The sequence below is a fragment of the Prosopis cineraria genome, unplaced genomic scaffold (genome assembly GCF_029017545.1).
Source record: "Prosopis cineraria cultivar Desert tree isolate PC_DT_omini unplaced genomic scaffold, ASM2901754v1 PC10, whole genome shotgun sequence".
Taxonomy (NCBI): domain Eukaryota; kingdom Viridiplantae; phylum Streptophyta; class Magnoliopsida; order Fabales; family Fabaceae; genus Prosopis; species Prosopis cineraria.
The window spans coordinates 10,129,101-10,155,588 of NW_026555341.1; the positions used below are offsets into that span (position 1 = coordinate 10,129,101).

Sequence of the window (26,488 nt, forward strand, 5' to 3'; positions counted from 1 at the left end):
GTTCTTGAGGCTCCTGTGAAGTACCGTGGGTAAGCTAGTCAATTCATTCAAACTTCGTCTACCCTCTTGCTCATTATTTTATTCTATTCTTTTTAATCCTTTCACTTTCATCTTTATGCAATCTTATAGTCCCTATAATTTAAAAAATAGAAATAATGACCATAAACTGTTAGGCCAGAGCTAATTTCATTGTCTTTATTAACCCCTTTAATTTATTGAAATGGAAATAAATTAATCAGGCATAATTAAAAATAAAAAGGTCAAGGAAAATTAAAATATAGCTTTTATATTGGGTTTAAGCAGAATGTGGGAGAGGCAACAAAGTGATTGAGTATATAAAAGGTTAGTATGAGTTAAGCATGCGTCCGCAAAATTAATTTTGTTAATACCAACTCATAGTTCTTATATGTGTTTTACTATTTTTAAAATGACAAGGGACTATAAACAATGAATTGAAACTATAGAAACTACAAATGAAACACAATCAAAGTTCAGGACCTACTATTGTATTTTTCCTTTTTATTGTTGCTGTTAACCCATCAATTGTGGCTTGGCCAAAAAAAAAAAAAAATCAATTGTGGCGTACAAAAATTAAACTCATGTAAACCGCAAACTAGGACAGAAACAAACGTATTTTATTGTGATTCCCATGTTCCACAGGCATCTTTTTCGGTCCCGCCCCTGGTTATATATTTGGCCTTTTTTCCGTGTATGTTCTTGCTGTTGCATGCCTTGTACCGGACCTGTCTAGAGAGTTCAGCTGCTGGATACACATGGTGACGCTATTGTAAAATTGATTAAATTGAGAAAGGATTTATAAAGAATAGGAGCCACCGACACAAATTGAAGATAAAAAAATTTATTATCCCTGAAATTAAAACTTTAATATTTATTAGGTGAAAATATATATATAATATTTAGCCATTAGCGTCTCATGCATGACCTGAGTTGTGATACCAATATAATATTATAAATCTTAATTAAATTCCTAATTTTTTATTGTAAGTGTAGGTGGACTTTGTAAATTTTTAATTATAAAATTACACATTTGTTTCAAGATTTTTTTTAGCATTGAATATTGATAGTATCAATAATAATCGCTATCAGTCGAATAAGTTTTAAATTTTAAAATTGTCTAAATTCTATCAAAGATAAACTATAGTACATTATAAATTGAATGACTTTAAGTCTATTTCTTATTAAAAATAAAGGCTAAATTATATATAACTTCTCTAAACTTTAAATCATGTATAAATAATCTCTTTAACCTTTAAAATTTAATAGTAAATCTCATTGAGCTTCTAAGTTTATATAAATAACCCCTAGCCATTAATTATATATTCCTTTAAACTTTATTTTTATATGCACTTAAGTTCCTAAACTTTGATTGATATATGGATAACTCTGCTAAATTTTAAATTATGTGTAAATAATTAATGTATAAAATTAATTATGTAGAATTATCTACATAAATATAAGAATTGAGGAGGGTTCATTGTAAAGTTTTAAATGTTAAGAAAGTTATATATGTGTATATGATTCAAAGTACAGGATAGTAATTTATAATCTAGTCAAAAGTAAAATATTGGAATTGTTTTATCATAAAACATTGATAAATATTATTTGCTATATAATAGGGCCCAGAGTTGTAAATCTTTCTAACATACAGCTTAGTTTACATGTTTTCCGTCAATGGCATGAGGTGACTGTCAAATAACGTCAAAATTAATAAAAATTAAATTTTATAGTAAAGTGTAATTTAAATTATTTTTTAAGAGTTAATAGATTAATTACTCGAATTAAGATTATGAAAAGTTGAATAATGGAAAGATTTTTTGGCAAAATTAATTAAAAACTAAATTACAATTAAATAATTAAAATAATTTTAATTGAAAAAATCATCAAGCACAGACAACCCAATCAATCATAATTCAATCACCTAAATTTAATTTTTCTCATTCACAAAATAAGTTAAATTTGTTTAAATTTATTATTCTAGCTTTATTATATGGTTTTCCAAATTATCATTTAAGGATTAAATACAAAATTAAGTTATGGAATAATTAAAATCTCTCTTAAACCACAACCTGATAATTATTTTTATATTACCCACATAAAAAATAAAGCATAAATAATCACCTGAGTTAGGCTAAATTACTTTTATGATACTATATTAATTAATTATAGCAAGAAAAACATCATATAAAATATGTAACTCAAAAATTATACAACAAAGCTATTTTAATTAGCAATAGCAATTAAAGCATAAAATTTAAAGATAGAAAGAAAAAATAAATTAAAATAATTTTTTTTTTAAATTTTAAAGACTCTGATTACAAATTGAAAGGGGCGGAAAAAAAAAAAAAACGAAGCTTGATCGCCTCTGCTCCTCTCCAACTCAATTCTCAGCGTTGCGTGCGTTTCTCTCAATTCAATTCAAAGTGATTTCTGCCGCTCAACACGTGCGTCCAGCGCTATAAAAAAATAAATAAAAAAATTAATAATTTAATAAAAAGATAAAACTATTCTTAACAACCCTAATTAAAATTTATAATAAAAACAACCAGAATAAACATATATAAAGTTTATAAAATTTGATTCTTGAATTGATCTTTAAGTATGCACACATTTTTCTATTCAAAATAATTTTTATCAATATCTTTCAAGTTAAATTCAAAAATTTTGTATAAATAAAATAAAATCAAATTACAAGTATACAAAAATATCAAAGAGATTATTTATACTTTAAAATTCAAGATTAAATAGTTAAAATTCAAAAGTTAAAGATTGTCTAGTAAAATCAAATAACATTTAATTAAACTCAATTAATCTCAAATAAATATTAAAAGGACTAAATTAAAAGAATAAAATTATAATCTAATTTATCACACCCAATGACTCTTATATGACAATGGTACCTCCAACTCCTTACGTTCTTCGATGCGGGACTTGGTTGAGCGTAGTGACGGGCATGTAAGGCAAAACATAAGCTGCTTTTTTTTACTCTTAATTCTCATTAATATTTATTAATTCATTTTTCTTAATCCTTAAAATATTTTTATAATCTAAGCACAAATATTTAATTTTTAATACTTCTAATTATTTATCTATACTTTTATATGAATTTTTAAATTTAATTTTAATAAGTCTCATGAAAATACTTTATAGTTTGTTATGTTTTATGCAATTGATATTTATTAATGAACATTGAATCAGTTTTCCCTCTAAGCTTTCAATTTCATTTATCTTACAATAATTTTTTAATCATTATCAATAGATAATAATTATTTTTAAATATTTATTATCAATAATATACACTAATAAAATGGTATTTCATTAAAAAAGAGTAAACATTCATAAAATCTCATTTTATAAATTTAATCTTATAAAATAATATTTTCAAGATATTACTTAAAATATAATATTTAATATATAAAAATTTTAATATAATAATTTAATCATAAATGATCTGACCATGCTTGAACCCCACTTGAACTATGAACTGCTGCCTCAAACTGATCCAGAATGTGGCTGACCCGCTTTGTTTTGCACTGCTTTTGCTGCCTACCCACTTCATCCATACCATACATTCCGCAAATATCAACGAGTAGCGCGGATAATGATTTGTGTCCACTGTGATCTCGAAATGATTACCAGACAAGTGTGTGAAATAAATTTAACTATTTGTCCTCATCTAATTCCAATCCCACTACTACCAGTATTGCACACAGATGTTATTATTATGGTCTCCCTAATAACAAACCCTTTAGTAGCGGTTATATAGCTATAGTGCTGTAGGATCCAGGATTACTTATGGGCAAGTGATGGATTAGGCTCTGTTTAGTTTTATGTAGGAGGCCTTCAAACATTAATTGCAGAAAGCAACCAGACAAGAGCTTTTCCGTTATCTGCTTTAGAATATGAGCTAACTGAATCAAACACGGTCATTTGAGTCGTATGTCCAAAATTAATTACGATCATCTTTTCAGGAAATAGATCGGCAAATTTAGATGTGCACAAGAACCCATTTGTTAATCAAACCAAATGCTTCAAGATCATCACGCTCATAGACATTACACTAGCATCTTCAGGGAGTGGAGACCGGAGGGTAAGTACGAATGACACTAAGCTACTAGCATTCAGAGCAGATACCTCCAACTTTGTTGAATCGCGCCATCTTACTGTTTCATAATCAATCAAATATATTCACATATTTTACCATCACTTTAGCATTGAGGTTACTGAGTTTGAGTTTTTACCAGCGGATGGGGAACAGAGACAACACAGCAACAGCACAATCATGCATCAATTATCCTACGTCGATTTGTATTGCAAAACTCCCTTGGTGTATAAACTCAGGATATGAATATAAACTAGCACAAAGCCTCAAGCTATACATCTTCGCCTGTATTTAGTGACAAGATTTCACAAAAGGAAGGCAAATTTTAACCAGAACTTGGCAAGAGCTCTGCTTCCAAAAGACAGGAGTTACCCCCGCAAGAACCCACGGAGCGTTATCTTGAAGCACACATGACAGAACCATGATTTGACTTCTTACGGTCACCAGGAGGTATGGATTTCTTACATGGTTGAGAACCCAATTTCTTCCTCTTTTTGATAGAATAACTTTCCTGGGAGGGCCCAGCCATGGCACCCAGGAGTTTTCATCTCCTCGAACCATGCACGTTCTTGCTAAGATATCTCACAGCTTCTTTCCTCTCAGAATCGTCCAGTCTTATTAAATAGTCTTTTACATCTCTCATGATTCTCCATCTTCAAATGATCCCGCGGAATGTGGCAAGTAATAACTAAAAGTCCGACTCAAAGATAGCCACTGTTTAAGCATGAAAGTATTGATGATAGCCGCTGTTTAAGCATGAATGGTTGCATTAGAGGTGTCCCTTTCTTCAAAAATTCTCTCATTTCGCCTTCTCTAAATAAACTTGCAAGCAAATGACATAGAATGATAGATAATATATGCAAAAATATGAAGGCAGATAGAGGTAGATAATATATATATATATATATATATATTTCGATGATAGTGATACCATGCACAACTAGACTCATGAGAACTAGACTAGAAATAACAGAGTGATGAATGGATCATCATATGGAGAGGATAGCACAAGAACAAGGCCTGAGCAGTGGAAGCTGCTTTGAGGATCAAGTGGCTGAATCCTAAAAATCACATTTGCTGTATGCTTTGCCTCCGAATCTAATGTCTCCCACCTCTTTCTACTATATAGAAATCGTCGACTCAATTGAATGGTTGCCGGAGATGTTGACACAAGATATGGAGAGAAGACTAGATCAAAACTCTACTTTTTCTTATGCCCTATACTTTAATCCAATGATTGTGTAGAGAAATGATTGAAATGCATTCTGATCACATAGATCATTCTACACCTTAACTCACTATTTCATTTATTTTTGGTCAAGAGCATAAATTTTTAAGCTTTGATAAAATCCTATAACTATAATGTGAACACTCACTTGATAACAAAATTTGGGACACTTGTGGAATTCAAGTATGATTTGTCCATTCTCATTTGGAAATTATCTTAGCTTCATCAATGTTATAGGTAATTTTGTCATTTCCATCAAACTTGTCCATGTATGGCCACCAACACAAATATTGATGACTGGGATTTAATTTCGATCTCTCCATTGTGCGTACTCAAATTAAAGTCATCTTATCAACAACTATTGCCCTCTCCTTCGGCCCCAAGTTTTTTTTTCGCCCATGGCTATACATTGCATGTTTTTCCCCTTTTTTTTTACATACACTATTATTATGATCAAATTAATCAAGTTAATCAGTTTACTTGGGTAAGCATACCATGTACCAGTGTTAAGTAACCTCATATTACATATTTATTGATGATTTAAATGAAATAAAATTCAAAAGTAATGAATTAGGGCTCGTTTGTTTTTTTTTCAAAATTATTTTTTTCTCTTTAAAAATAGAAAAATTTAAAATCTTGTTCGGATAAATGTTTTTCATTTAATTGTTTTCAATTTTTTTCATTTTTTGTTTTTAAAATTAAAAAAATAGAAACAATTTTAAGTTGTTTTTGATTTATTTTTCTTATTTTTAAAATATAATACATTTAATTATTAAAAATTATAGTTATTTTGACCAGTTTTTATTATTAATCACCATCATTAACTGTTCATAACCATCATTATCAATCCATTTTTTGATTGATATATCCAAATGGTATTTCATTTTATTTTGTTTTGAAAAAAAAATTTTAAAATTGCATTTCAAAACAATTTTTTTTAAAAAAATGAAAATAAAAACCAAACAACCTCTTATTCTATCTACCTCAATTTATATGACATTTTTATAGAAGATTCAACGTTTTAAAATATAGGACATTTCAATAAAAATAATGTTTCATTTATGATACTTTTTTTAATATTAACCTTTTTATGTATTATATCTCTTAAATATTTTTTCGTAAATGGAGTACTAAATGAAGGGTATTTTTAAAGGTTTATATTTTTTTTCAAAACGTAATGTTATAAAATGTATTTAATGATTTTTATTACTATACGTATTTTGTTTAAAAATGTCTTATATATTAATACAAATATAGTACTATTCAATAATTTTAAAGAGAATATTAATGAAGGACTCCTAAAAGAATTTAATATTTGACAAGGATTTTTATCAAGCTAAGTAAACATTAACAAATCAACAAGTGATATTATTGTTTTAATAGATATCAAATCTTTATATGATCCTTATCAGATATTAATTTTTTTAGGACACCATTAATATTCTTTCTAATTTTTTATTATCAATGAATACTTGATGATCTAAGACGTGAAGATCACACCCTCCATTTTTATATATAAAAAGTTTTCTAAAACTTTTTTTTATTTCTAAATATAAAAGATTGTTAGTATATTTTTTAATAAATGAACCATTATACCCTTATTAAATTGGAAAGAGAAAAAGATAAGTACTCTCATTAATTTATTTTAAAAAAAGATTCATTTTTTATGTATAATAACTACAGCAAAATTAAATTGTTACTGTGCTTTTAATTAAATAATGAATTTTTCTTGATTTCCATAATTTAATTAAAAACATTTTGTATTTAGGGATGGAGGAAGTAATTGTTGGCAGTTTTTTATTTTAAATTTAATTTATACTAAAAATATCTATGCTTGTCATGGAACACGTCACTTGCCAATGAATGCCGGGGCATTCATCCATATTTGTGCCCACTAAAAATGAACTAATCTTTAAGCTGATTATATGGTGAAACCATTAACGTTACCCGTTGGTCTTCATTTTCTGCCTCCATAGAAGTGTTTTTCTTTAGTTCTTGTTTTGTAGTGTTGTAAGTTTTTCTTTTTGGTTTTTCCCTATTTATCAAAATTTTTTTACCAATCTTTATCTTTGTTATAAATATTATATTGTGTGAGTATTCTTAATCTCTCCTAACTCTTGGCCTTTTATATCCCATATTCTATAATCTCTTTAATGAATGACTTTAGAAGTTTTTTTCATGTTTAATACCCATAATTTTAAAGATTATATATTGTATATTGATATAAATTAATTTTGTCATTTAATTTATTATAACTCTTAAATAAGGTTGGAATTTATAAATAGAGGTCATGCACCATGTACTTGTGATGCCCAAACTCTCATCTTGAATCTTTCTTTTGTTTTTTTCTAGTTTCTTATATAATAACAAATAACTGGGACGACAATAAAACACGCAGCAATTATTGGCATCGTTAATTCCCTTGGACCCCATGGTGCTTTTCCTCCCCCTGTTTGCCGTCTTCCAATTGAAGACATTTGTCATTCTTTTTTTAATAGAGCAAAATTTACGTACTTAAAGTTATGTCTTGAATATACTTTCCTTCAAAAAATTATTGCTATCTGGATGATTTTTTTAGCTCACCAATTAATTCTTCTTAAAAGAGTTTTCCATCGTTAGCTTTCCAAAATGAAAAGAAAATAAACAAACCTAATATAGAAAATGTTACATCAAGTCTATTTATTCATTAAAATGCTATCATCTCCAGTTTTTACACTGGTTCTTTCTTAAACGATGTGAAAAGTGTTTTTTATAGTATTGTGGTGAGTTGGAAAAATTAGCCAGGTGGTAATAATTTATTGAAAGAAAGTATATTACGAATATAATCTTAAGTACGTAAGTTTTGGCCATCTTAATTTGTCCCCCTCTTTTTTTTTTGAGCAGAGTGGCCACAGTCAGAACCATGCAAGGTAGATTGAAATAATTAATAAAATTAAGTCAAATCATAGTATGCTTGGTGTGATGCATTTACATGTATAACTGATGCGACGAGTTTTACTATACAATCATCCTTTATTTGCAACCATCCACAGATCACAGACGGGCGCAGATGATAATATAATTAATATATTAAATCCCCACACATCCACAAATTTCGTTGATGAAATAATTTATTTGATTAAGCATACATATACATATACATATACATATACACATACACATATACATATACATATAATATATATATATGTGTGTGTGTGTGCGCGCGCGCGCGCAAGTCCATACATGTATATAACCGAAGTAACAGGTTCTTACGTACATGCATACATAAAATTCTTGATTTGCTAGCAAAGGACATACATGGGGATATATACATATAAAACTGAAGTGACAGAGTTTTAACAGACTACACTTCTTTATTTTTGCAACCATTATTTAAACCAGAGACTCAGACATATATAATTAAGATCATATAATTAGTGATATGGAATATATTTAGGCCACCACATCACAGGTGCATGGGCCAGAGCACTCGAAGCCCTTCTGGGCATCAAACGGATCAACCCTGGAAACCACGCAGCTCCATCCTTCTCCACACTCGCACTTCGCTCTGCTTCCACCCTCACCTACTATCTCCTTTACCCCCTCGCTGCACGCATGCAACATATAACCTCAGGAATATTAAAACTAAATGATATTTAAAATCTTATTAGGATGTCTAACTTTGAATAGACTTGAGTCGACGTGAAAAGTTTTACATCAAATAAAACTTGTCTTAATAATTAATATATAAAATAAAGGGATAATGACTCATAAATTTGAGTATCCAAAGTGTTAGTTCATTTATTCTCTCCCTAATTTCTTGGCAGTCGCTCCCAATTTCTAAAAGATCTATTGAAGTGACGTACATAGAGCAGTTGCAATTTTCACCACATTTAAAGTTCGGTTTGCCGGCATCGGGGGCTGAGGTCTTAGTGATCTCGCATGTCCAACCCTCTCCGCATTTACACGAGACGTTGCCCAACTTGCCTTCCATCGGCACTTCCCTGAAAGTTCATGAATCAGATGAGCATGTAGTGCTTCATATAAAAGAAGCTCAAGTTTTCAAGTTTGACAAAAACAACAAAATTTCATAAGGCAAACGTTAGAATACGAGTCAGAAGAAGCGATCCCACTTAGAACTAGAAAATCACCTGATCTGGCTTTGAGACGACGCCATGTTCCTTTAATTTTCTTTGATATTCGGTTGGGTTCAAGGACTCCGACTCCCCCTATTTATAGGCTCATTATACTTGTCCATTCCCACTTGATTGCAAACACAATGAGATTTGAGTCATCATGAAGTATTTTGGGCAATTAATTTGCTCAGGATAATATTATTATTGGCATATCAATTAACCCATCCACTTGTTGCGTACTAGAATTAAACTAGGATGATAAAAACAAAACAATAACCAGCTGACTTTTGTCTTTGCGGTTCTTTATTGGAAAAATAACAATTAAGGACCATCTAAAGACATTAATCTCAATTAAGGATCATAACATTTTGAAATCTCAATTAAGGACTATAGCATAAAAAACATATCTAACTTTATAAAATTGTCTCTTCCCTAAACAATAAAAGGTAATAGTAAAACAACTTATATTGTGTTATCTGTTCTTATTTTGGGCACGAAAAATTTTCTCTCATGTGCTCTCATGTGTGAAAAATCTGAGCGAAAAATTAGTGGAGTTGATCATCATCTGGGTCATCATCTTCTCCTCTCTTTATAATAAGTAATTACATACATTGTTTCTTTTACATCTTCTCTTTTGCCATACACATAAGAAAAGTCTACAATTTTCTCTTCTCTATATATCTTTTACATCTTCTCTGTCACACATCGAAGAAATTTTTTTTATATCTTTGTAAATGCTGTCTTACACCATTTCTCTTTTATAGCTAAGAAAAAAAGTAATCTTCTTGATGATTAATAGATTATATATATAGTCACACATAATAAATAAATTTTGAGAACAATAGTGTTAAAAAAATTGAGTGAAAAATAAAAAAGATATAATATGGATGCTAGATTTTTTTTGTTCTATGATTAAAAGTGCATTAATGTTGAAAAATGCAACATGGATGTTGAATTGTTGTAATCATAGTTGGGGTTACAGGAAGGATAGTTATAAAGTAATAAATTTGTGTGTTGCTTCTAGTTGTTGCATGTTTCTTTCTCATATGGCAAGTACTTCAACAAAAGAAGTATTTTGTTATTTTCATGTTAAAGGACATTTTGTAAAAGATTCACAAGGAAAATGACGTATGAAGGTGGGAGATTAATTTTTAAATTGATTAGAGAAGGCATAAATCATGAAGAGCTGGATCCTAATTCAGGTTAGTGAATTCTTAAATAATGTTACTGGATCCCAATTTGGACAAGTTACTTTGTCTTAAATAATCTATTTTCAAGTAGTGTTTCATACTTTCATAATATACGTTAGCTGTAAGGTCTACCTTATTAAATCTTGTTAACTCTAATATTAAAGTAATCAAGGGACTAAACTATTAAAAGATTATCAAGTTTATAAAATTTACATAAATAAAGAATTCTTAAATCATTTATAACAGGATCCCAAAATTCAACATTTTGAATTTCTAACAAACACTTAATATGCATAAATCAAAGTTTTAAAATAATGCGGAAGCTTTCAAAACTCAAAGCTATGTTTAGAAAATGTGACATATACTATGGCTAAGAACATATGCGCTGTGACTCATCATTCTCTATGCCATGCGTCGTGGCATGAGGCGCCATGTGCTATGGCACATTGCACAAATATGACAACAATAGCTGTTGGCATTTGACAATAGTGTAAGCAAATTTCTAACACATCCTAAATCACCGTTTGACGTTCGATTGAGGTGGTTTTGGTGTCTATATAGAGTTTTCTCCTAGCTTTAGCTAATGGCATAAGTTTCACACTCAAATTCATTTTCTATAAAAAAAAATTAGACACCAGAAACCATTTTACTACTTTTTTTCTAAAAATTCACACAACAATGATGTTCTAACTTAATCACAAGTGTTAAAAGCCTACACCAACCTTTCGACCACACTTAATAGACTCTACCGGACCTGTGTAATGCACCATATGTAATTAAAAACACATAAACCTCAATTTAATCACTCAAACCTAAATTTCTCAAAACACAAGGGGGAGGAAATTCATGCACAAAACTATCATTTTCATTTTAAATCATTCAAAATATACATGTTCCTATTTGCACAAGTATTTTGGCCTTATTCAAGAGTTACAACCAAAACTCACTAACCCAAAGCACAAAATATACAAGTTATATGCTATAATAATGTAAGTAGTATAAAAAATATCATAAGATTCATAGTTGGTAATCAAATCAACATTTTTACACATTAAACCACATAAAGGCATACAACAGAACTACTCTGGAACCCTATGCCTCAACACGTTTCCCCCGATCTATATCTGATGAGCTAGGCCTTAAAAATATTAAAAATTAAGTAGTGAGTACAATCACTTAATAACTAAGTTTTACTTAATCTATAAAATTGCATATCAATTAAAAGCATATGCAAATAGGCCAAAACACATAAGCACAACACATGTGATGAACTTAGTTACGGTTCACAATACTAACAACTGTGTGACTGAGCCCAAAGGCAGATATATCCATATTAAATGACTAAGCACAACATGGGGTCGCAATAATACCAACCATGTACCTCTAACACATGTCGGACCATAATAATAACAATCATGTAGCTGGATTCTAAATGCATGATCAAATACCAACTTTATACTCTCCTGTTACCTCTGACATAAAATCAATGGCTATCACGTGGCTATGTCCTTTACGGACTAATCTAATCTTTCACTTGTAAGGAATTATTAGTTTAAAATTAACTCACTCACCTATGTAATCCAGTTTTTTCAAATACTAATAACCATGGGGTGTCATGCCCTTAATCTAGCCTTCTCATGAACCGATGGAGACTAGTTAGGTTTAAGTTCCTCATAAAACAAGTGGAATAGTTCTAAATCAACAATAGGATAAGGGCCACCTCCCGATTTTATAGTTGATACCAAGGCAAATTCTCGATTCTAATGATTACTACCAATACCACGTAAATGTAACCATCTACTCCTCTCCTTAGGTGATCTCCTACCAATAGTTTGCCATGCACATTTCACATATACTATACAAATGTGACCCAATTCACAATCCCATCACAAATTCACATCAATATCTTACTCCTAATAAACCAAAACCAACATACCACATATAGTGCATTTTCAAAATATCACTTTTTATCAATTACACCACAACATGCCATCAATTAAAATCACGAATCACAAACACATAGCATGCAAGAAGTTACCACTTCTAAAGCCATTTCACAAGTTCATCACATTGTCGAATTGCATTAATAGTTCAAAATATTAACCATGACTCAAATCAACCCATTTTTAACAAATAGTCAATTAATATTCAATTATATAAATTAGGTTTTCCTTGATTATCTTAAACCTTTAACAAGTCAAAAGTTTACCCTCACACTAATCACTTCTAAAGCTTCTTTCAAGCTTGAATGGTGCCAAAAATGAATTTTCTACAATTATATAACAATGATATCATCATTGTCCCATTTGTAGCAAATTCCAACACCATAACTCCACATTCCCTACTTAGTCAATCTTAAAATTTACTACCCATTCATACTTAATGGGTTTACTAGATTCCATTGATGTTTATTGACCTCAAAGAATTAATAAACTACCATCAATAAGCTATCAACACTCACAACAACCATATTAATTGCAAAATTCACATGAAAATGACCCTTTCCAACTACCTCAAACAACTCTCATTATATCCATTTCAACTAATGAGTTCATATCCATAGCTCTTATAGAAAAAAAAATCAATCTCCTAACTCAAATCTTTATAAATGTGGGAGAGAAAGGAAGATGAGGGTATAATCTACTTACCTTGGGCGTTGGAAAGTTTCAAACTATCCTCAAAGGTCCTAATGTACGTGCCTTAGCAGAGCCCAATTGTGCCTCACATTTTCCTTCTCTTTTATCTTTTGATTTTTCCAACAAACACGAATCAGATTTATCTAATTTTTAGCCATGCGTCATAATGTACGCTACTCTCTACCATAATGTGTGGCACAAAGAAGCCCAAAACATGCCTGATTGCCTTTGTGTATCACGATGGATTGTCCACACATCGCATTATGGACACAGAGGGCTTTCTTTCACTTTTATTCCTCTTTCCATGCCCATATAGTGTAACTTCAATTCGGACCCATATCTTGGGCCGAAATCAAAACCAAATTCACTAATTAGGCCCCTTTGACAAAACACCTCGTCAATTCATTAATCATACTAATTAAGCTACTTAATCTTGATTAAATTTCTCGGCTATTACATTAGCCATTTTTTAAAGTTATGTTAGTGAATTCCTAAGTGATGTTAGTGGATCCCATTTTGACAAGCTAGGTTAGTGAAATTTGACAAGTCACGTTAGTATTAATATTCTTTACTAAAGTTAGTGTCTTCTTTAGTGAAGTTTGTATTTTCATAAGCAGCCTTGGAATATTTCAAAAGTGAGTTTTATGTTATAACAGCATTTAAACTTCAAAGTTTGAATTACTGTGAAAAAATTTATTCTCAAATAAGGTTTTATGTTTTCATTGGTTATAGTAGCAATATTCTCATGCTACATTAGTGATTTCAGCAGCCTTATGTGATGATAACATTTACACTTTCACATATTTAAACCTGAAATGGATATCATCATTAAATTACATTGATTTCAAAACATGTATACCATATTTACATCCCTTTTTACACATAAAATATTTCATCTACCTAAATGGTACTTCTACAGTCTTCTTCCTAAAAAACAATGTAAACTGAAAATTTATTTACATAACTTATCATCTTTACAAGTTCAAAAAATATGGTGTGGGTGTCTATACAAAAAGTCATTTAATAGCAAAATTTTACTATAAATTTCAAGTCGGCTGCAATACTTTCAACTCCTTTCATTAATGACACCATCTTCAATAACTCTTTATGATTTATGCCTTCTTTAATCAATTTAGAAATTAATCTACCACCTTCATAGGTTATCTTTCCTTGTAAATCTTTTACAAAATATTCTTCAACGTGAAAATAACAAAATACTTTTTTTGCCAAAGTACTTGCCATATGAAAAATAAACATGCAACAACTAGAAGTAACACACAAATTTATTATTTCATAACTATCCTTCTTGTAATCCCAACCATGATTATAACAATTCAGCATTCATATTATATTTTTCAATATTAATGCACTTTTCATCACAGAACAGAAAATTTCAGCATTCATATTATATCTTTCTTGTTTTTCACTCAATTTTTTAACACTATCGTTCTCAGAATTCATTTATTATGTGTGACTATATATATAATCTATTAATCATCAAAAAGATTATTTTTTTTCTTAGCTATAAAAGAGAAATGATATAAGACAGCATTTACAAAGATATAAAAAATTTTGTTGCATGCATGACTGAGAAGATGTAAAAGATATATAGAGAAGATAAAATTGCAGATTTTTCTTGTGTGCAAGACAGAGGAAAAAATATAAAAGAAGCAATGCATGTAATTATTTATTACTAAGAAAGGAGAAGATGATGACCCAGATGATGATCCACTCTACTAATTTTTTGCCCATATTTTCATACATGGGAGAAGATTTTTTGTGCCCAAAAACAAGAATAAAAAACACGACATAAGCTGTTTTGTTGTTACCTTTTAGTGCTTAGAGAAAATTTTTTTTTATAAAGTTGGATATATTTTTTACCTCATAATTCTTAATTAAAATTTTAAAATATTATAATCTTTAATTAAAATTTATATCCTTAGAGTAATTGTCATTTTTTCTTCTTTATTTGCCTGACAGTAAGCCACTAGACTAAGGCACAGACAAATTATTCTAGCTGTCCTATCCCATGTGCCCTTGCTTCTTTTTTGGAGAATTATTCATAGGCCTTAGGCAAAAAAAATTAAATACCCATAAGGCCCCCAAACTTCATTTATTACCAATGCATCTCAAGAGAAGTGCGTGCGTGTGATTTTGCTTGATCATGAAAATACCATGTCGTCCCTGCCAAATAAAATACAAATGGTGGCCAAAAATTCAAGTTTAAATCAATTGCCTCCTAATCCTCACTTGCTCGATTATGCTAAGTAGTTTTATTAGTGGCGAAAGTGCCTTTTCATTTAAGACCCTAATCACATTTACTTCTTCTGAGACCTGTTAATAATAAATAAAATTCGAGAGCCTTCTTGAGAATTAATTTTATTACACACATCTGAGAGTAATTTTCGCTTTTTTTGGGGGCCCGGGGGGGGGGTGTTGGGGAGGGGCGGCGGCGCGCTCAGTAGTCAGATTTGTTTGGCCTCTTTCAATGAAAACATACAAAAATCTATTATTTAGCTATCTGCGTCATGCATGACGATTGACGGGAATTCAGATATCGACGCTATAAATATTAAATCGTATTCCTTCTTTTTTTGTTTTTTTATTGTAAGGGTAGGCGACTTCGTAAATTTTTATATTTTATTCTTTCTTTAATTCTAATATCTTTTTTAATTAAAAAAAATATAAAATTTCGTCTGTATATATAAAATATTTTTTAAAATATTTTTTATTTTTAAATATAAAAAGTTATTAACATATTTTTTAATGAATGAATCATTATATCTTATTAAATTGAAAAAAAATATAAGTATTCTTATTAATTTACTTTAAAAAAAATATTTATTTTTTATATGTATAATAATTAAAGATAAAATTAAAATATTACTGTGCTTTTAATTAATTAATTAAGTTTTATTAATTTACATGATTTGATTAAAATTAAAAATATTTTATATATAAAAATATAGGGAGTAGACAATAGCACACGCATTATAAACCATGCCAACTAAACTTAAAGGAATCCGATCAATAAATTGATAATCACAACTAAAAGATTTTTCTTGTGAAATATCGTCGTCTTTTCTCGTAAATATCTGCTCAACTGTGTCCTATCGATCTTCAATTATATTAATGTTTTATAAGTTACTTTGGGCTGTTTAGAAATCTATTTTAAAAATAGTTTTCTGTTCTTTAAAATAAAAAAATAAAAAAATATGTTTATAACATATTTTTAAAAAGTGTGTCAGAGAACAAAAAAAAATAAAATATTATTTTAGAGAATAAAAAAATAAAAATAACTTTTGAGTGTTCTGTGATTATTATTCTAGAGAATAAGGGAGAATAAAAAAATACCTATTTTTATTATGTTTTTATTCTCAAAATATATTTTATAAAATATCAGTTTTTAAAATAATAAAATAAAAACAGTTTCAGTCTTCTTATCTTTTGTTTGTTTCAGTGGACAGTGATAGTAGAAAACAATAATTATTTCAATTTTTTTGTTTAAATTCATCCTTCTCCCAAATTGTTCTAATTATTTTAAAAGTCACTTAAATTCCATTCATCAAAGCACTGTATTTAGAAGTAGTGTTCAGGAATCCTTTTTTTTTTTTTTGAGAAATTCTCGCTAACATTATATTTATGTCGATTGTGAGTAAAATTTGTGTTTTTTTAGCCACATGTGATTTGAGGTGGGTATGATTCTACATGATCAGAACGACGGTGGCTAGTCACAAGCAAACGACGGTGTCTTGGATAGAAGTGCATTACTTGGTAGCGAAATGTGGGTGTGCCCAATTTCTTATGTTTATTAAAATGCGGAACAAAAATAAAATGGAGAATGTCATTGAAGGCCCCCCTAGAAGAAACATAATTGTTGTTTTAGGTTTATATAATTCTGTAATTTTTCTACAGGTTCATGTATAGAACTGTAATGAAAATATGTTATGATGTAAGAAGTTTAAAATATCCCTAATATATATATATATATATATATAAAGGCAATTTGTTATTGTTATTTATAGACGCCTTCACAGAGACTTCTCATATATGTCCTGAACACACACACTCCATGTGGTTGTGTTCTCTCCCACACAATATACAACAAAATCCATTGAAATTATTGACTGAAAATTTTTATCAAGGAAGGACAAAAGAGAACAATCATGAGGAGAAAGCATATTACATAAACCACACCATGACAAGAGGTAATAATACAAATCGTTTATTATGTATATGAACGGAGTTTATTTGGCATCAACAGAGTAAAGTGGTGCATGGGGCAGAGCATTACATTGAGTTCAGTCTCTGGAAATGACACAGCTCCAACCTTCACCACATTTGCAGCACGCTGTATCACCAGCCTCCTTCAACTCCTCTTTGCACACCTTTTCCCCCTCGCTACATCCAGGGGAAAAAAGAAGAAGAAGAAGAATCAAATCCAACATTATTTGACACTAGAATCGTAAATTATATAATTCATGATGACAGACATCTTGTACGTAACTAGGTGGGGATCAATAAAGTATATATGGACGTACATCGTCGGGGAGCAATTTTCACCACATTCAATGGATTTGCCGGCATCAGGACCTGAGGTCTTGGTTACAACACACGTCCAACCCTCTCCACATTTGCAGGACACGTCTACTGAGTTGCCTTCAGGCGTGACTTCCCTGCACACACACATACTGGGACTTGTGATATTCAAGCTATATATGAATCAGATGTAAGATACGTAGTAGTTAATTATTGAAGCAGGTGAATCGAAGCTTTAAGGACTGAGATTAAACCATAAGTTTTCAGTGGGTAAGGTTTGAATTGATAGAAGAGGAGTAAGTAACATGGAGTTAGGGGAACCTGAGAGTCTGAGACTGAGACTCCATGTTCCTTCTTCTTCTTCGTTCGTCTTCAATATCTTTGGTTGCCTCGTGGGTGGTCTCTCCGGCTTATACAAGGATTTCTCAATTCTGTTTGCCGGCTGCGCGTGTCTCTCCTTGTTATCTGGACTTGTCTATCCTCATTTGGCAATTAGCTTCTATGCGGTTCTCACTTCCAAACACACGTCCTTTTGTTCTTCCCTGTTTGGTTAATTTGCGGGGGAAAAAAATTCTCTTCTGTCGCGTATAAAAAACGATGTATACATGGAGCCCGGTTTCGGTGCTTTGCAGCTTGCTGAGTACCATGGTGCTCATCATAAAAAAAGATCTGAACCATTCAGATTTTAATTTGGATGGTCCAGATTTTTTCAATTTTAATTTTAATTTTAATTTTATAAAAATAAAATTTATAAATTTTTTTGATAAATATATTTATCATCAATCTGGATGTATTCATCATCAATCTAGACAGTACTAATTAAATTTAGATGGTTCAATTTAATGTTATAATTTTTATAAATTAACTATCTGGATGTATTCTAAACAGTTCAGATTCAGCATTAAATTTTTACCTGCAAGGCCTAAATTTAAATTTTTCATTTTTATTTTATTAAAATAAAAAATTATTAAAAAATTTAATATTAAATCTGTCTTGTCTAGAGTACATCTAGATAATCAGTTTATAAAAATTATAATATTAAATTGAATTACTTAAAGTCTTACATTAAATTAGTACTATTCAAATTAATGATAAATATATTTATTAAAAAATTATTAATTTTATTTTTATAAAATTAAAATTAAAATTAAAATTAAAAAAATTTGAATATTTTTATAAAATTAAAATTTAAATTTAAATTTAAAAAATCTAGACCATTCAAATTAAAATCTGAATGGCCCAAATTTTTTTATGATGGGCACCATTTGCTGAGCACCGAAAGCGGACTCGGTAAAAAGATCACCGCAATTATTGGGACTCAGTAAGATGAGCACCGTGGTGCTCAGCACCAAAACATTGCCGTTTGGGAGTGTTTTTTTTCTTTTACTTTTTTAAACCACAAATTTATCATAATAATAAATAATTATTATAAAATTATTATTTTAATATTTAATAAACTAATAAATATTAAAATGTTAAAATTGAATCTGAATAGTTTGAATAAAAATTTTAGTCTGAGCATTGAGAACTATACTAAAAAAATAAAAATGATCTGAACAATTTAAAGTAGGAGTTGAATCTAGCAAAATGAGCCAGTTTCTTACACTATAATAAATCAATGTTTGAATTCTTATTAAGAGAATTACCTATATTTAATATTTGACTATGCTTTAAATGATATTATCTCTCATAGATAAACAACTGTGCAAAATTAATAAAATAAAAAAAATTATTTACAATTTTAATATTTTCAATACAATTTTGAATTATTCAGATCAAAATTTATATATAAACTAGTTAATCTATTTATATTTAATTTTAATATTTATTTGTTTATTAAATATTAAAATAATAATTTTATAATATTTATTTATTGTTATAATAAATTTATAATTTAAAAAAGTAAAAAAAAAATGCTGAGCACCATGTCGCTCATCTTACCGATTCCCAATTATTGCCCCTTTCCTAGTTCCATACGGCTCTTTTTAGTCCACTTGTTTGGCATATATATCTACCTGTGAAGAGACATTTATTATTTTTAAATAAAACTACAGTGGACACCATGCATGGATTGATTATTGACCCTGCTATAATCCATTAACGTTTTTTTCAGTTTTTTTTTGGAAGCATATGATCTCAAGACAATCACCTCGTCATTCATCTAAATTGCATGATTTTAATATTCAAAAAATATTTCTCCATCTTATATTTGAGATGGGAATATACAGAATGCATTATCTTGTTTGGTAAAAGTAAATAATATGATGGATTATTGAGTAGTGACAATCAATGGCTGCAGTAGTGATGGGCGAGTAACTTTCGTTGGTGTATTGATCTTTGGGGAAGACGCAAGTGACAAATATTAAAAAAAATATCATTCAAGGATCATTGAAGATATATTAATCAACAAATGGCTAAATGTTAATTAAAAAAAATCAAGAATATTATAATCTTTTTCTATCTAAAATTATTTTCCAATCAATCTTCTAATCCTATAGTAATATTATAGAATTTTTTAAGTCCTTGTTTAATATTATCTTCGATGATATTTTTCCTAAAATATTTTTGTTTCTTGCTCCAAATTAAAAATGATTTTAAAAATTAAAGATGTGTTTAATGCAATGATGAAATTTATTATAATATTTTTAAACAATAAAGCATTTAGTAGGAATAACATTTATGCTTTTTTTTTTCAATCGGAATGACAACTTCTCCATCATCATATTAAACCAGTTTGATTGCTCATCCTCATCGCCTCTAAACTGTTCGAATATAATTTTCACAGTATAAATCAATAGCTTTTTCAAGAGATATTTTTTAAATAAAAAATTATTTTTAACCGTTTATATATTAGATATGAAGGGCGATGAGTTCTCGATATCAGTAAAACTTGTTCCTCGTCACATGCAACTGCTAATGTTACACAGAATTTTTCCCATGATATCATCAGTCACTTCACCTCATTTATGCATATATATGTTCTTTTCTCAAATACTATGACAAGGATCATTATTAAATAATATAATTGGGGGATAAAAGGAAATCACATAGGATCTTGTGCTCTTGACTGGGTCCATGTGCATATCAGATCGTGGGATCTAATTTGCGTCTCCTCATGTACTTTACTGCGATGAAGTATTTTAAAAGGGTCGATCCGGATTCCATTTGATCAGTTTCCTCTCTATATTTATTTTCAATCCACCCTCCGTTGATCCCAATATTGGATCCTTTAAGAATTATTTTATTTTTGGTTTTCCCTTTCCCTTGCTTTTCTCTTAAATTACTTGAATCTTCTTTTTCTACTTCCAATCTTTCATTTCATATTTTCATTTCAATCTTTTTCCACGTTCGTTGATGCAAACATTTATTTGATCAAGTATAATATCCAAGTCGATACATATATAACAGAAGTGACGCACACACGATCAGATTCATGGGGATACATAACCCAAGCGACGAGTTTCAACACACAGTATAATATTGCGATGCTTTATTTTGAAACCAACCACACAGACTGAGATATAACTAATATTATATACTGGAACATTGATTTGGCCTAGGCAGCACAGGTGCAGGGGCCAGAGCATTCGAAGCCCTTCTGGGAGTCAGAAGGCTGAACCCTGGAAATCACACAGCTCCATCCTTCTCCACATTTGCAGTATGATCCGCTACTTGCAGCATCACCCACATCCTTCACCTCCTCTCCGGGAACTCCTACCCCATCTCTGCATCATCACACAAACCAAATTCATTTTGTTATATGAATTTAGAAAACAAGTTGTCATCTGACTTGTGGGCAGATCTCAGTGGTGTTGATGTAACGTACATAGAGCAGTCGCAACTTTCAGCACATTTAAAGTAGGGTTTGCCGGCATCGGGGCCTGAGGTCCTGCTGATCTCGCATGTCCAGCCTTCCGCGCATTTACAGTACACGCTCCCCAACTTGCCTTCCACCGGCACTTCCCTGCTGCACATATGTGAAGCTTTTCACCAAACAAAATCTCAACATGTAAACGTTAGATCATAGAAGCGATCCGAGTCAGAAAAGAGAACCTGATCTGGCCTTGTGACTCAGCCATCTTCCTTCTTCGATATTGGGTGACCGGGACTCTCGCTCTCCCACTCCCGCATTTATATATGCATTATTCGTCTGTTCCGTTTGCCAATTCGCTTCCCACTTGAAAGCTCAAAGAGTCCAAATTACCCTCTTGTTCCTGAGGCCCCTGTCATGAAGTACGGTGGGTAAGCTTGTCAATTCGTTCAAACTTCGTCTGCCCTCTTGCTCATTATTTTATTTTATTCTTTTTAGTCCCTTCAGTTTCATCTTTATGCAAATAGTCCCTATAATTTTAAAAATATAAATAATGACCATAAACTGTTAGGCCAGAGCTAATCTCATTGTCTTGTTAACCCCTTTAATTTATTAAAATGGAAATAAATTAATCAGGTATAATTAAAAATAAAAGGTCAAGGAAAATTAAAATATAGCTTTTACATTGGGTTTAAACAGAATGTGGGAGAGGCCAAAAAGTGATTTGAGTATATATATCAGCAAAAAGGTTAGTAGAGTTAAGCATGCGTCGGCAAAATTAATTTTGTTAATACCAACTCATAGTTTTTATATGTATTTTACTTTTTTAAAATGAGAAGGGACTATAAACAATGAATTGAAGCTATAGAAACTATAAATAAAACACAATCAAAGTTCAGGACCTACAATTGTACTTTTCCTTTTTGTTGTTGTTAACCCATCAATTGTGGCGCAATAAAATTAAACTAATGTAAACCGCAAACTAGGACAGAAACAAACGTATTTTATTGGTGCTGTTAACCCATCAATTGTCATTCCCATGTTCCACAGGCATCTTTTTCGGTCCCGCCACTGGTTATGCATTTGGCCTTTTTGCCATACATTGCTGTTGCATGCCTTGTACTGGACCTGTCTAGAGAGTTCAGCTGCTGGATCCACATGGTGACGCCATTGTACAATTGATTAAATTGAGAAAGGATTCATAAAGATTAGGAGCCACCGACACAAATTGAAGATTAAAAAAATCTATTATCCCTAAAATTAAAATTGCAATATTTGTTAAGTGAAAATATACATATAATATTTAGCCATTAGCGTCATGCATGACCTGAGTTGAGATACCAATATAATATTATAAATCTTAATTAAATGCCCAATTTTTTATTGTAAGTGTTGGAGGACTTTGTAAATTTTTATATTTTGTTCTTTTATAGTTTATAGATTATAATGATATCATATAATTCACATAGCCATTCTCATCTCATGGAATAAGACTTCTTGTTATTGATTTTTCATAAACCTTTTGATTCAAAAATATTTTCAAAGCCTATATGTACAGCCTCCGGGCTTATTCTTTCTTCTATACATCTTATCTGGGATGCTCAAATGCCAATTCACTACGAGTGAACCATGCCATCTGAACATAAGGGAATCTCGTCAATAATTGATAAATCAACAAAACCTTGTATGATATAAAAATCCAAATTAGTTGAATTATTGATAGGTTGTTAATAATTGATCATATTTTTTAAATTTTGTATCACATTATTCTCCTATTAATTATTAATAAATTAAATAGGAGAAAAACAAAAACATAACTACCACTCCTTTATCTTGAAACAAAATAGATTGATGAAACTAATAAATAGCTTTAATTTTGTCAGAATTCAATATCTTTTTTTTTCAACCAACATGCCTTCTTATTTACTCTACTTGATGCCCTCTCTTTAATTTCTTCATTACACACTTTTCGTTCATTGAAGGGTAAATTTGATCAAATATATATATTAATAAATACTTTCTTGAAAGTGTACGATGTCAGTTGTTAGGAAACAAAGCAAAACTCCCAAAACGTTATTTTGGCTCAAAATGGCTGGACTACTATTCATCTCTTGCGCCCAATTTTCTTCCCTCTTTGGTATCTTCAGCCGGAGACAACATCATCATCATCATCCTTATTATTGCTAAAATGTGTAAAATCTCTCTAAATTTTGAGATAGTTACATATGATCTCTCTCACTTTTAAACATTTAAAATTAATTCTTCTAATCTTTAATTTTATTTTTCAAAGCCGCTACCATTAATTAATTATGTTATGTTATTAATAAAGTTTTGTCAAATTACAATCAAAGACACATGGCACATGACATGGTGAAAAATATTTTTATTAATTTTTAACACAATTTAAGGGGGCAAAAATGTAATTTTCACTTTTAATGCATATGACTATATCCTTTCTTTATCTTTAGTTGAGCAACATTGTTTTTATTGTTCACACAATTTAAAAGCTTTTTTGTATTAAATAAATGAAAAGACAAAAATATCTAAAAGTTGTCACTAATAAAATTTATACAAATAAAAATTTATCTTTTAATACAAAAAAAATTCTCTATTGGTAACAAAAAAACATGGATAAAACTAATACAAAAGTATACATTTAAAAAATAATATAATTTTTATACATTTATTATTTTCCTTACATAAGATGTTATGTAAGCTTAAAGCTTTTATATGTGGCTTTTCTTAATCTGACATGGCAAATAATATTAATTATATAACAAAGTAATTAATAGCAAGGGGCTTTTGAGGTTAATTTTAAAGGAAAAATATAATCTTTGATCCCTATAATTTTATCAGGCTTTGCTTTTAATCATTGTAGTTTATTTTTAGTGCTTTTAGTCTCTGTAGGGACTAAAACCATTGAAAAAATGAAAATTATAGGAACTTAAAATGTAAAGGTCGTCCAATCTTTTTAAAACTATAGGGATTGAAAATATTGAAAAAATTACAAAGACTAAAAATAAAACTCAATAAAACTATAAGAACAAAGATTGTGTTTTTTCAATTTTAAATGTTTAAATGTGAAAGAGGTCATATGCAATTATCTCAAAGTTCAGGATTTTATGAATTTTAGCCCTTTTTTTAATTAAAACTAAATCATCATCCCTTCCTAGAATACACAAATTTCAGAAGAAGGAAAAAAAAACAGAATACTTGTATTTACAGTAACAAAATGTTATAGCAAATCAGAACTTAAAACCGAGAATATGGATTGGATTTATCAAACTACTTGTCTAAGTCCTTTTTCCATGTTCGGACTTAATTTGAAAATTGGAATGATTCAGAATCACAGCGAAAGTGTAATGTTGAGAAAATGTATTGGACAGAAATCAAGTTGTATTTTTCTCAGTGAAAAGTAGGGACTTCTTGAAGTATAGGAACATTGCTCAAAAATCGGATGTTACACTGAAAATATCTGCATATAACATAACAAACTCATAAAAGATTAGTCTAATTAAGAAAATTATCTCAGATACTAATCAAGCAAAGATAATGTGTTTTGAAATTAAAATATATGAAAATATAACAATTCACTTTAGATTCATCTGCCATCTATTTAGAAAATTATCTCAAATACTAATCAAGCAAAGATAATGTGTTTTGAAATAAAAATATATGAAAATATAACAAATTCACTTTAGATTCATCTGCCATCTATTTATTTATAGGATTTTAGTAGTTCAAATTGTCCTATCAGTTATCATAGAGTTAAAAACAAAAAAAAAAAAACAAAATTGATTTACATGATACTTTATGTTGATATACTCACGGATTCTCCCACCCGGTCATCCGCCAGGGGCAAAATTGGGATTTCAATCTTTACCCCACTGTCAGCGGTGTCTTGGCGTGGTCAGTTTTGGGCTGCGCCTTTGCATTAGATGTGAACAATACTCTTGAAGCTGGATTGGACCACTTATGGACTACATATGACCCAAATTATGAATATGGGCTCCAGCAAGACTGCTTTCACCAATAAAAACTCTACAATTTCAAATTTTCTTTTCATAAACCAACGGGGGTTGGCTTTGGTGGAGTGGCGAAGTAATGTTCGAATCTTCATCAGGAAAGATACCTATATTTAATATTTAATAGTATTTTGAATATGATGAATTCCAATAAGAGGATATCTATAAGGAAAAAATTTTCTTTCTATAAAAATAACAATTATATGGGTTGCCTGTGTGTGGGTGCGTTATATTTTGACTTTGATTAATTACCCAATTTCTTTAAGTAAGGTTCATTGACGATTTAAATTCATGAGCCAAAAAAAATTGAAAATGCTATTCCTTATTAAACTTGATAATACTTAAATTTACTTTAATAGGATAGAGCTTGTTATGAGTCTTACATTAGAAACCTTACACGTAAAGTGGAATTTATAAATTCAAAAAATTTTCTTATCCTATAACATAGTCTTTTTGAGATGAGCTTTCGCTTTTTCTTGAAACTTATCTTCATAAAAGTAGGATTTATAAAAATTTACTGAAACTAATATCAAAGTGCTAAATTCCTATACCCTTACGAATAAGAAGCTAAGGCTGGTTCGTCTCTGCTGAATATAATATCTGAAACGTCAGTTAAAAATATATATGGTGGGAATAGGAATGGCGTTATCAAGATCAAGTACAGGCGTGGAGAAAGCAGAATGAGATGGATGGGTCCCACTCTTCAATCTATTTGCATGTGATCGTCCCACTACGACGAAGCTCGTGGAATCCGTTTCTAGTGCCTCAGTTCTCATAACATATCCCCACACAAGCTTCCCGTCGCACTCAAGCAACACTTA

The 26,488-nt window shown here is 30.0% G+C and overlaps 3 protein-coding genes across 6 annotated transcripts; all 3 read right to left on the reverse strand.

Moving 5' to 3' along the window:
• Positions 1–8,440: 8,440 nt before the first annotated feature.
• On the reverse strand, positions 8,441–9,621 carry LOC129284510 (uncharacterized). The gene is made up of 3 exons (XM_054920014.1): positions 9,482–9,621; positions 9,197–9,334; positions 8,441–8,937 (listed from the first exon to the last, which is right to left on the reverse strand). Exons 1-3 carry the CDS (start codon positions 9,505–9,507, stop codon positions 8,784–8,786), a joined length of 318 nt encoding a protein of 105 aa, XP_054775989.1. The 5' UTR covers positions 9,508–9,621; the 3' UTR covers positions 8,441–8,783.
• Positions 9,622–17,392: 7,771 nt separating this feature from the next.
• Positions 17,393–18,399, reverse strand: LOC129284493 (uncharacterized). 3 transcript variants are annotated; one of them, XM_054919996.1, is made up of 3 exons: positions 18,153–18,399; positions 17,834–18,004; positions 17,393–17,693 (listed from the first exon to the last, which is right to left on the reverse strand). In XM_054919996.1, the coding sequence occupies exons 1-3, from the start codon at positions 18,176–18,178 to the stop codon at positions 17,594–17,596; spliced, it is 297 nt and encodes a 98-aa protein (XP_054775971.1). In that variant the 5' UTR covers positions 18,179–18,399; the 3' UTR covers positions 17,393–17,593. The 3 variants fall into 3 exon arrangements, with proteins under 3 accessions (XP_054775971.1, XP_054775972.1, XP_054775973.1); XM_054919997.1 differs by having other exon boundaries at positions 17,834–17,968; positions 18,086–18,398; XM_054919998.1 differs by having other exon boundaries at positions 17,834–17,968; positions 18,153–18,389.
• Positions 18,400–21,178: 2,779 nt separating this feature from the next.
• Positions 21,179–22,040, reverse strand: LOC129323078 (uncharacterized). 2 transcript variants are annotated; one of them, XM_054969629.1, is made up of 3 exons: positions 21,885–22,040; positions 21,658–21,798; positions 21,179–21,556 (listed from the first exon to the last, which is right to left on the reverse strand). In XM_054969629.1, the coding sequence occupies exons 1-3, from the start codon at positions 21,908–21,910 to the stop codon at positions 21,388–21,390; spliced, it is 336 nt and encodes a 111-aa protein (XP_054825604.1). In that variant the 5' UTR covers positions 21,911–22,040; the 3' UTR covers positions 21,179–21,387. The 2 variants fall into 2 exon arrangements, with proteins under 2 accessions (XP_054825604.1, XP_054825605.1); XM_054969630.1 differs by having other exon boundaries at positions 21,658–21,795; positions 21,885–22,036.
• Between the last annotated feature and the right edge of the window lie 4,448 nt (positions 22,041–26,488).